The sequence below is a fragment of the Bacillus rossius genome, chromosome 6, assembly GCF_032445375.1.
Source record: "Bacillus rossius redtenbacheri isolate Brsri chromosome 6, Brsri_v3, whole genome shotgun sequence".
In the NCBI taxonomy this organism is placed as follows: Eukaryota; Metazoa; Arthropoda; class Insecta; order Phasmatodea; family Bacillidae; genus Bacillus; species Bacillus rossius.
The window spans coordinates 47,327,003-47,339,885 of NC_086334.1; the positions used below are offsets into that span (position 1 = coordinate 47,327,003).

The following is a 12,883-nucleotide window of genomic DNA, read 5'->3' on the forward strand; positions in this document are numbered from 1 at the left end:
TGTTATTAAAACATACCCCTTTAATTCTTAAATTAAATTTTATATTTTAATAAAATTTTATTACAAAATAAAATTTAATCACCGTAATATAAATAAAAATTTCTGGTCTCAAACAGTAACATATTAATAATAAAGGTAAAGTGAACATTTATGACAATATTAAAATATAATATAGTTACTTCTTCCTGAATTTCAGATTTGCTACTTGTTTATATTCCTATGAGTATTTATCAATAATATTACAATAACATTGATAGATTTTTGAATACACCTAAAAGTTCAGTACTGTAACCAAAACATATAAATGTATCAACTTTGTTTTTAAAACTATAGTTTTGGGATACAAAAATAACTTTTTTCAAATCCGTAAAACACGGAGTATTTAAATAGTCTTTCCATAAATACAAAACGACAGAATTGCATTTATGGTAACAGAAAAAAATTAAATATTATCTTCAGCGGAAACTGTCTGTTTTTAGTTTAAAAAAATTAAATGCGTGCATGGAAGATAGGAAGGAACGAAAGAATGTACGAATATTTGGCGAATTAGAGTTGTTATTTTTCATATTTTGCCAATTAAAAGACACAGTAAGCCGTAGGAGTTAGAAGTAAACACATCAAGGAAAAAAAAAATTATTTCTTAACTGGGATTTTCTGGGATTAACTGATTCCTTATTTAATAAAATGGTAATATCACAATAGAATCTTTATTTATTTTTAATAAAATGAGCTAATTCAAGAAATGATCTTACGTAAGTCATTTAAACGAAATTTATATAAATCTCTTATCACCAATTCTATTCGACCTGTGAAACTTAAAAATGTCTTATTTTCGCATGAAAATAACAACTCGGGAGGAAAACAATTACTCTCAATTTCCTACTGTTTATAAGACAATACTTAACTACTAAACAAAAATATCATTAGCGAATGAGTATCTGTTTTTTCAATTTAATTAAAGTTACTCAGAAATACAAATAACGAACAACTTAAGTGATAGTCCTTCACTAATAACTATACACATTTTTTTTTACAAATAATTACACACTTTCCACTGGAATCGACTTACAACACTTTTACAGGAAAATGAAATCGATAGGAATTGAGAAGTCAGTATCACAGACAGATACAGAGAAAATAGTGTGTATTTAGTACAAAATTGTTCATTAGTATCTAATGTCACACTTAACACAAGTTCCATAAGATAAGTTGCTGTTAGAGATAATGAACACAGGCTAATATATGGATAAGTTTAGTAAGTAATAATTAAATTTACTATCCATGTGAATAATAATTTTGCTACCTATTTCAATGAGTAAATTAAATGTCCAGTCCACATTCCCGATTAAGTTTATATATATACTTTTTTCTTCAAGGAAACCCATGTCATGTGTGAATTTGAAGGCTTACAACAATATTTGCGTACATATAAATATACACACGTGGTTATAAAATTAAATATTGCTCTCATAATTTTTACCGCTCAATGTTAGAGTAATTGAACAATAAATATTTCTCACTCGGCCGGTGAAAGTTTTGTTATATCTTTGGACTTCATGACTAGAAGAATATTTATATCACAAAATTTGAGAATGGACTGATTTCTAATAACAAAGTATGATTCATCGGGATTTTACTGGTTTTGCCCGTTTCGTATTTGTTCGTAAGTTATTTCTCGATACTTTTGAAAATATTGTAACATTTTTTGAGTTTTTAGCTCTAAGACATTCGGTTTCATGTCTTTACCCGTATTTTGTAACAAAAATTGTTTATGCACTCAAATGTGTAGAACTTTAATCAGCAGTTTACATCTGAAAATTAAAAGTTTTTTATAAAAAAAACATCACGTACGTGCAGCATAGATGACTTACTAAACAATATTATTGAAACGTTGCTCTGAGACATTTGTAAACTTGTAATCGGTACTAATGAATTTGAGGTATGTCGAGACAAGGTACCAAGCCAGTACTCTCGGCACATTTGCGTGACGCACTAGGAATCATGGCCAGTTTGCGAAGGAAGTGCACACAGTCTTCGAAGCTCAAACCACATCTTACAAACCAAATGACTTAAATTGCCTATATTAACCATTAAAAAAAATTGGCTGTCTGTAAAGTCGGTTTATGGACGATAGTTTAACGTGACAACGTCATAACAAAACATTGATGAAATGATTGCATACTTTTATGAATAAAATTGAATCAATTTATTGAATTATAACTAATTTGTATGGATACAAAGAAGGAGTGAAATGAAATCTACAATTTAATTGATAAATTTACTTTTATTTGCACTCATTAATTCATATATGTTATTATTACTTTAACGAAGAGATTATTTTGACTATAACTTTTATTGTTGCTTGCTATTTAACTTCTTCCAATCTGTGTTATTATTTTAAGGATAGGACGATGATAGAAAAAGTAGGAAACGAATGGGAGTGTTTCAAGTTTAATGTGCCTCGAAAAAGTCAAATCGATGGTTGTTCCAATCGAGTGGAAGAGAGATAGATGCGGCGCAAGCGTACAATGTGCGTAACGGGACAATATGCGTAACGGGACATTTTTTCGTGCGTGCAGCTGGCGTTCATCGATTTATTAGACGTTGTTACGCCAAAAACGGTTTCTTCATAACTTTTGAAAAAATTTCGTTTACTATATTTTCTTACACAGTTATCCAATTTTCACTAAATTATTTTACAGACTGCTTTCTTTTAAAACCGAATGCAATTAAAAATATTTATTGGTCTGAATCTCTAATATTTGCTTATTCTTCTTATAACTTTATAACTACTGCTATCAACTTATCTTATTTAACCGTTAGTTTAAGCCATACCTTAACATTTAAGGCACGACGTACATGATTACTTGTAGTTATCTAGTTTAAGATGCAGATTGAGCCATGAAATTTTTCGTTACCATGTATGTGCCGCGTTTCTATCGTTATTGTTTCCATAATTTAATTCTCTAGAAGTACTAGCTATCTTTTACAAAAAAAAATTTGTATGGATATAAAAAATTATAATAATGATAACATATTGTACGGGGACGCTTTATTACATCACCAAAACTGACCCATACTTAAGACGACAGGCAGTGCTACAAATAAAATGTGACTTATGCCTAAATACTATGTTTCATTCGATGTTTAGTAAAAAAATAAGAGTTCTTAAAAAACCCAATTATGGTTGCCATTATTATGTTTTAGATGGAAATTAACGTAAACTAAGAGTATTTTTAATAGATTCATCGCGTAGTATTAAAATAAACGTTTTTATTCTAACATTATTATAAACATACTCACTTTTCCAAATTTATGTTCCAAACTCAATTTATTTTAAAGTTTACAGGATATATTTAAAAATATACATTTTTCTTCTAATAACTCATCTGTTAACCATAAGCTATGTATATTTAATTTTAGTAAGGAATATACTTAGAGTATTGATCATTCTTTCCATTTATAAGCACTCATGAGTTTAGCATATATAAGCATTTCCTCGGTTTAAACCCAACAAATTTTATTGAATTTAGTTTCAATTGCAAACCAGAAATTAAATTTAAAGAATTTTAATAAAATTTAGAAATTTTGTTTTATAAGGTAATTTTAATTAAAATATATTGCTGTTAGAAATAAGTGCATCTAGTACATGGACGTTTAAGTTTAACGATTGTTTTGTGAGAGTTTTTAAAACACACTAATTTGCATTATGCCAATACTTACTTTCTCCCGCACTGGTATAAAAGCTCTCTTACAAGCAATACACGTAAATATACTATACTCGAGTACATAACCTTTTGGTGCATCTTTTTTTTCTCTTGATGACTAGCACATTTATCCCATGCCGCAGAAAGCACTAAGCACTTACGAATTTTCTTTAAGCTCAAGAGAGCTCCACGTTTTTTTTTTTTTAGGAATTACCGGTCACCAGTCATACACAATATTCTTGATATTTAGAATTTAAAAAGTTGTAAAAACAATTACACAAACACACAATTCTTTGGTCGAAAAAAGGTGAAAAACTGTCACTTTCTCAGTCATCTTCGATGTGAGTTCTTTTTTTTTTTTTTTTCTCTGATACAGTCGCCCAGAACCACATTATTACACTGAGCGTTCGTATTCTTGAAGTTTGTCTCAGATGTTGTAATGTATGAAGAAGAAGATCAGAAACACGGCATACGCACATGGGAACGTAATACGTGCTATGACGTCGATAGTCTTCGCCACTCGGATAGGGTGAGGCGGCTCTTTCTTACGCACCTGGAAATCAGTGAAAGGTTAAAACATAAATTTTCGCTTTTACCAGAGGGAAAAAGGAAAAATCACACTTATATCTAAATATACACTCGTTTCACTACCAGGTTCTTAGAAAATTCCACCAAAATGTCAAGCATACAACCACGTGAAGATTATAAATGTTTGCTTGGACTAAATCAATGAAAACAAACACAACAATATTCACAAAGTATTTTAGAAGAAATTTTATAAGTTATTTTTACCACATAATTTCCGCCTTCTGTTGTTTTTTTTGTAAAAGCTATATTTTCTTTCATATTTCGTTCATTGTGTAATTTTTTCTTGTGATTTTAAAAAAATAATATTTTTTCTTTCAATTTTACACAAGTAGTATGAACACAATTTTATATATAAAAATACACGTAAACACCAAAAATAAAAACGTCCGTAAGAGCAAGAAATTGCACGATCGTATGTACTGGTAATGTATTGCTAATGTGTACTTGAACTTAAAAAAAGTTTAATAATCAGGTATCCAGCATAAGATGCTTGTAATGCGGCTCAAGAAATAAAAAGAAAAGTCCATCGTATGGATCTGACAAATGTCAACATATTACTTCATGGAATAAACCAGAAATATTACAGCCCAGTGACAGGCCAGCTAACTATTTTTACAAATGTAATATACAGTCACTAGCAAATAAGATGGCACAGTGCATAAATTTACTGAACTTAAAGCCAAAATCAGAGGTAAACCTAATACTACAATACAAATGTATTTGAGGAGATAAGATGCGCTACACACTGTGAGTAATGTAAATGAAACACAAAATTTACTAAAATGCCTTAAAATGGTTTGCAAGGTTAAATTTTCTAATAACACGTAAAATTACTTTAAAGAGAACGGTTAACGACTTTCCTAAAATAATTTCATTTAAAATTAGAAAAACATGGAAAAATGTGAAATATTACATAATTTTGCAATAATTTACGAAGCTTTCATGTATAATCAAAAATGAACCGTTAGAACCAAATCAATTGCAAAAGTATACATAGCCTGTTGAGAAACAGAAAGCGTAAACGAAATTGTAATTCCTGTCAAAATTGAAGGTGCCGGTTTCTTGTTTAACAGAAACTAGTGAATACGAGGGAGAATAGAACTTCATTACAAATTATATATGTAGGGACAAATAAAGTAAAAATGTTGAAGCCGTTAATAATGAAAATAACTTGGGGATCAGGTGCAAAATCAATTTAACAGGTAGTCAGTCACCACTGTTGAAACACAACACTCAACACGAAAGAGGTTTACATTTGAATAAATACAACAATATTACGAACAAAGGTACCAGAAGCTAAATTTAATACGTTATATACTACAAAGTAGTCCTAGCAAAAAATGCAATTCTAAAATAATAAACAAGCCAGCATGTAAAATAACTTAGTGACAAAAATATTATTACAAAAAACCTAAGAGCAAAAAAAATGGTTAAAGTAATTTTTTTCATATTTTATAACAATGCTAACATGAAAACCCTTTAATTATAGTTTTGTTCCTTCCTTCGTTTACAAATTCAAAATAATTTATAATTAGTGAATAATAATCTGCATAGATTTATAATTTTAATTATTTTACTGAAAGATTTGCATGTGTCAAATAAAATTTAAAATGAATTTTGTAATATTTTTTTAACCTTGGCGTTTATTAAAACATCAAATAAATAAAAATATAATTCAATATGACTTTCACATAATTAGTCGCAATTTCTTATCTCATAATTATTATTATTTACACACTAATTGCCTTGCGTTTCAAAGAATTTAAATTGTTAGCTATACACATTCAATAAAATGTTTTAAAATAGTTAATAGTATTGACCATCTGCATTAATACTTTTCTATTACTTTTTAAACATTTAAAATAAAACTGCAACAGGTACCACACATTTTTCATATTTACACGGAATCTACCACGCGTCTGAAGATAACAAGAAAACATATCTTATGTCAATCCAAACCAAAATATTTTGTTAAAACCTACTTATTTATATTTTACATCTTGAAATATTCAGTGTTGTCTTAAATAATAAGAAAAACTGGAATGCAAATAATAATTTTTTAAGTGTAAAAATTTTATACTTTTCATAGTTATAATTTAATTTTTCCAGTAATTGATTCTAATTATTTTTTAATTTTTGGTCAGTAACTGTTTCAGTTATAATTAGTTAAGCAAAATATAACTTAAATTTCAAATGCCTTATGATTTAATATGGTTTTAGTTAATATTCTAAACGATGTAATCAATATTTTCATTCTTCTACTAAACATAGGCCTAAATATTATTTTATGAAAACATATTCACTTTATCAATTAAAATTTAATTAATGAAATCTTATAAATTAAAAAATCTGGCACAAATATTAAGATAACTTTTCAATATTTTTATGTAAGAGAGCTGTTTATATAGCTTTAATTCATTTTTATATTTAAAGACTCTCGAGTAATTTATATAGATTTGACAAAATGATAAATGAATGGGGGAGTTTTTAAATATTATTGTATTATCAAGTATAGTAAAAAAATACACTTTTAAAATAATAATAGATTAATTTTATAACTAACATTTTGATAGTTCTTTCAAGTAACTAAATTATACATTCTTAAATTGAAACAGTGAATATGGCTTCAAACTATGGTATTTTACTAAAAGAAAAAAAAAATACTGCTGATTTGCTTGTTGTCGTGAATTTCTGTTATAATTAAAATTCATTAGTTCAGCCAGCATGATCGACGCTGTTTGGATTTCACGTTGTGCAGTAAATTTTAACTCATCGGTCAGTTAATGGAATCTTAAGTGTCGGTGCTCTAACGCGCGATACGATCTGATCGATGGAAATCACTGATTCATTCTAAGAGTGCAGCTGTTGCAGGTTCTAAGTATGGACTTACAAGGCTGGACACGCATACCTCTGTGGCACAGCCGTTGTTGGCCGAGTGGGTGCACGGGTTGGGACCACAGTTGGTGCAGGTGACTATCTCATTCGCTCCCAGAGTGTCACGCTTGTTCTTGTCGCCCTGGAAGGAAAAAAACAAAACACAAAACACTTTCAAACATGCAACCTCTATCCACACCAAAACATCTTGTCTTTGCGAAATTATGTACCTTTAGAATTAGTCTTTTTACTTTTTCAGGAATTTTTTTAAAATTTATTTTCAAGCGATCAAGCACGATCACATTAAAAATATTTTCAACTTATACACTTACTTCACACAGGTGAGAAGAAGGAACATAAAACAAAATCAAAAACTTTCAGAACTAAATAAAATATGAACTTTGGTAACAATTTTTCTCCACGTAAGAATAAACACTTATCAAATAAAGGCTATGTTTGTATACAAATTATTTATTAAAATATCCTCTTAAAATTTTCCTGGTAAAAACTGCAATTCTTGAAAGTAAGCTTACCAATGTTTTGAACATATAAACGTATTATTGAAAAAAAAATAATAACTCAATTAAAAATAAAATAACACCTAAACACGAAGTAAAATATTTTTAATGGGGAATTGGTTAGTGAAGCCAAGCATGCACCTAATATCTCACTGAATTAAAATGGGGGAGCTATTTTATTTTTACTAACATTGAAATCCTTGATTTAAGAGTTTTTAAGATTTAAAAATAGTCACATTATAGATAAAATATAAACATTTTATATAAAAAAAGTTAAATTTTCTCTGAAAATCACATTTACAAGAAAAAAATATATATTCTCCATTTAATAAAGACAGTGGGATATTTTTGACTCCTTGAAGGTATTTTCTAAAATTATACGGATAAGTTAATGCAAGCAGCACAACACACAGCCGGGCAAAGCGGGTTGTTAAAGCCAAAAAGCATTTCATTCTCAAATGCCTTGCAGCTGCCTAAATTATTTATGTAACTAAATGCCACTTATAGAGGAGAGAGATGGGGTATAATAACGAAATCAAATGGTTTTATTTATCTTTTTTCTTTCGTAAGTTTTAATCTTTTGGTTTAATCAGTGTCTTATCAGACGAAAATAGATTAAATGTCAGAAACTATCGTAAATGTTGAATGTCGAACATTATTCATTGGCAAAAAATGCGGCATAGTTATTAATTTTTCAATTAAGAAAAATAAATTAATTTGTAAATCATGTAAAATATTTAGGTTGACTTATCGTCGTAACCTGTAAACCCAAATTTGGAATTAAACACACCATTCTCAAATTCACACAAAGTAAGTAACACATGTAAGAACACTTTAACTTCAATACTTTCTTTAGAGAGCAAACTCTTACAACTGTCGTTGCTTCATCAATTACTCACTGGTAACAGAAAATAATTAACGACTATATGAAATAAAACATTAATTTTCGGTGTGATATATAAAATAAATACATACAATTGATTAACACCAACACCTGTTCGCTGATATTTGAATTCCATAGTTATATTCTTAGCACAACAAATCACATTTTATTAAAATAAGTGAAAATAATTGACTTATCGAATTGAAATATTTAACTACATAAATATATAAATTGTTTTAAGCTGAATTAAAACCATTTTTATGGTAATTATAGATTTTAGAATAAGGAATACTTTTTTTTGTAAATAACACTTAAGTTACGTAATATCCATAACATTTTTGTTAATTATTATGCCTGATTTATTTATTTAAATATTAGTTTTACTGTCACCATGTGCGATTTAAAATTACATTAAAACGTGTTGCCCTTTTATCAGATTAAAAATAGTTCCTGATATAATTGTGGAAAAAAAAAAAACTTTAAACAACGATTATTGGTGTCAACTGGCCTCAAAATATTGGACTATTTTTAAACAAAAGTAAATGGTCTTATTATTTTTGAAATTGTTATAAATTCGGTAAAATAACTAATTTAATGGGCATAAATATATAAAGATATAACACAAAACATACAAAACGTTTATTAGCAAACTTATTTATAAAATTTTTATTCCGTAAGAATGTGAGTACTTATTTATTTACACAATATATACTGTAAATTATTTATTGAGAGCAAAATACTTTCAATACAGACCTTACTTACTTTACATATTTACAATAAATCTTTAAAAATAATTATTGTTAACAATTTCCATGAAGGAATATATTACGTAGCTGGAAACTTAAATAATGATGTATTAGAGGCTAATATCATCTTGAATCACTACAAAGTGTAAAAAACTGGACCGAATATGGTTTGTGCATAGTTTTTTGTTACATAACTGGACACTTATTTACAATTATTTGGTTTTCTCAAGTTTGTAACACTTCTACATATCCACTTGAGTGTTTGAGTAAAGTTCGGTAGTTTCTGTGCAAAACCACGAGATCTACATCAAAGCAAACTAAATATTTATCTCTAAGAAAGATCACATTTTTCTGTCAGATTGTAACTTTGGAAAATTTTTTAAATAATGTAAAAAAAAATATTATATGTTTATGGACTGAAACCAAAAAACACGAGAAAAATTAAGTACTAGATACTATTTATTATTATAATTAATTAAATAACTTTGTACCAAGCAATGTACAGTTGTATATAATATAATCTGGTTTTGTAATAAACAAATGGTTTTTTAACTATTAAATCGGAACTGCGCAATGAATATATTTGCACAGTAGCTGCAGTATATTTTTCAAGTTCAAACACTAATTAAATCATCTTAGATTATATATTGCAAATTAGTAATTCTATATCTTAAGGTTTAAGTTTATATGTATACGGATATAATCATAATTCATCCGTACTTAATTTAAAAAGACGACATTTAAATTATACAATCTCGAAGAAAAACATTTTACTAAAACAAAAAAAGGTTGAAATTGAACATTTAAAGATTCATTCATAGCATTGAAACTTGATAATTTGCCAGTACTATCAGATCTATCATTTACAGTTTTCTCACAAAATAAATAATATCTTCAATAAATATTTTTATAACTTTTAAATATAGTAAAACAGAATGTTTAAGACTTAATTTAGGAATTTATTTATAATGTTTTTGCAACTTATTCAAATTTTACAACGTTTAAAACAGAAAATTCTTTGTTTTTTATGTATTTGTAAATTGTTTATTCATTTAGGCCAACTTTTGTTGCGCAGAGATACAGATCAAATAAAATAAAAATATGTTCTCACAAAAGTATATCGTAAAGGAGAAAGGGCCCAATCCACCAATCAGTAAAGGTTTTAAGGACTTCAACCAGGCGAGGGCACCACCGACTATGGGAGGAGAGTCTTCATCATGCAGCCCAACTTTTCCATGGTTGTCTTCCTCGCACAGTCAAAAATGCAAAACGTTTAGCAGCGCTGAACGTTTAGGAGTACCACGATCCAGCACCTATAGGAACGAGAATGATTTCCTGCGAGATTTCAGCAGAGGCCTGTGATCAGTAATTTTGTATTTTGAGGTATTAGAGATGGGTACAACCAATGCTAGAAAGGAAATCGGTCTTGGTCTTTGGTAAAGAACTATCTCAGAATTTCCTATAAAAACAGAAAACAGGACAGACGGACTGGATTTTGAACCTCGGATACTTCGAGACGCTAGTATAGTGTCTTACCACTGCGCCAATTCTCTCCGTGGTAAGATGCATAGTGGTGTTGAAGACATTTTGTTACCAATGACGGGATGAAGCAGTGAGCAAAGAAATAGCTCTGGTAGTAACTTGAAGATATAACACTGTTGAGTACAGAGATGTAAGACAGGAGGAGGAGTCTACATACCTTTCCCTCCAAAATTCTTTATACCTTTGCTTTGTTTGATTGATAATACTTGTTTTTGTCCTATATTGTAAATACAATTTTGAGTGTCAAATTGAATTTTGCTTAAAATAAACATTACGTTCTATTAAAAATGCATATTTTGCTGAAAGATCAGAACATACCTATACATCAACTTTATAAATTAAATCACAATGGCTGCGTTCAAGGCTGGATAGTTCCCTAAGCAAAGTTCTTGTTTGAGGGTACCAAGGATAAAGAGGAAAGTTCCTGTTGAGTGCCAAACCACACCACAGAGGAGACTTGCTCACCTAGGGCTATCCAGGGGCCATAAGATGACGTGCTCATTGTCCGTTACGCTCATAAACTAGCTGTAACATAAGTTCATGCTGGAAGCCTTACACTTGGGCGGTATTATGTAACTAGAGATCCAGTCTGCCCAGTTTTGCAAATACTTACTTGGCAACTTGAGACTCCTTCATTGGTTGCATTTTCTTTTGGAAGCCACGCTCTTGCTAAAATTGTCTATGCAGAGTTGGCAAGCTTAAGAACTAAATATTTTTTTTATTAAAGCCATTCGGAGCGTGTGAAATATTATATGGTCAGAAGCTGAATACAGAAACGTTGAGCTAATTTGATTCCAGATGGTCAAATACAGCGCTTAATGACATGGTTTCTAATAATAACCAAATAACAGGAAATTTCACGGGTTCATTGAACAACAAATGTGTTTTTACGACGTCTCTAATTGGACTTTAGTTGTTTAGACAAATCCAAAGTAGCCTTAGCGAGTAACAAACCAACAGCGATTTAACAGTTGAATCACATTCGGGACATTTCAGACTGAAATGTTTTACCTCGAGGACAGTAAACAATTAACGAGCGACTTGGGATTTAATAAACAAAGCACCCTCAAGTAAGGTCTGTATGTCATCGAAACCGTCTCTAGGAATAGCAAGATGTCTGGTTTCAGTCGCGTTCTCAAAACTGTGGTTTGGAGCTGTTTCACAATTAACAGAAAAAGAACACATTCTCTCCTTCTTACCCTCTCTTGAGGTCACAGAGTGAGATATATCGCTGTTACAACTCAAAGGAAATATCGCAAAAGGGAGAGTGAACTCAACAGTTAACTCTCTGCACACTCGTGCAGAATTTTTTGAGTGCCATATTTTTTTCCCCTTCAAAGCCTTAAACGAACTTTCATGTTAAAGAAGTATTATATTGTGAAATAAAATTTATGTAATATAAATACCGATCATTTTCCATTAGGTCATGTATTTAACATGAAATATATAACAGATGGTTGCAATATTCAAATTTTAATAATCTGCTAAATATTTTGTAAGTAAAACAGTGTATCATATTTCATAACCATCGATGGCGTTAATAACTGATCAGCCAGTATTTGAATATAGGAAAAATATTATTTTTAAAAGTGTAGTTTACTGAGGACACAGTCAAAGTCAAGGTCTCATTACGTTTGAGAGTGAGCCAGAGTGAGAAGTTATAGTGTACAAGTGTAAGTGTGTGGGAGTGATAGTGTAGAAGTGAAAGTGTGCGGGAGTGAGAGTGTAGAAGTGAAAGTGTGCGGGTTTGAGAGTGTACGAGTGAAAGTGTGCGGGAGTGATAGTGTACAAGTGAAAGCGCGCGGGAGTGAGAGTGTAGAAGTGAAAGTGTGTGGGATTGAGAGTGTACGAGTGAAAGTGTGCGGGAGTGATAGTGTACAAGTGAAAGCGCGCGGGAGTGACTGTAAAAGTGAGAGTGTACGAGTGAAATTGTTCTGGAGTAAGAGTGTAGAAGTGAGAGTGTACAAGTGTAAGTGTGTGGGAGTGATAGTGTACAAATGAGAGCGAGTGGGAGTTAGACAGTAA

At 29.9% G+C, this 12,883-nt stretch overlaps 1 protein-coding gene across 25 annotated transcripts in view; it reads right to left on the reverse strand.

The window, feature by feature from the left end:
- Positions 1 to 292: 292 nt before the first annotated feature.
- Positions 293 to 12,883, reverse strand: part of LOC134533153 (glutamate-gated chloride channel) — a 374,512-nt gene continuing 361,921 nt past the window's right edge. For 17 of the 25 annotated variants that reach the window (XM_063370507.1, XM_063370502.1, XM_063370504.1 and 14 more), the window contains 2 exons: positions 7,204 to 7,311; positions 293 to 4,260 (listed from right to left, as the gene is read on the reverse strand). In XM_063370507.1, coding sequence (XP_063226577.1) covers positions 4,135 to 4,260; positions 7,204 to 7,311 — 234 coding nt within the window. In that variant the 3' untranslated portion in view covers positions 293 to 4,134. Of the gene's footprint in view, positions 4,261 to 7,185; positions 7,312 to 12,883 lie in introns of all 25 variants that reach the window. The other 8 variants (XM_063370493.1, XM_063370506.1, XM_063370499.1 and 5 more) reach the window with 1 other exon arrangement.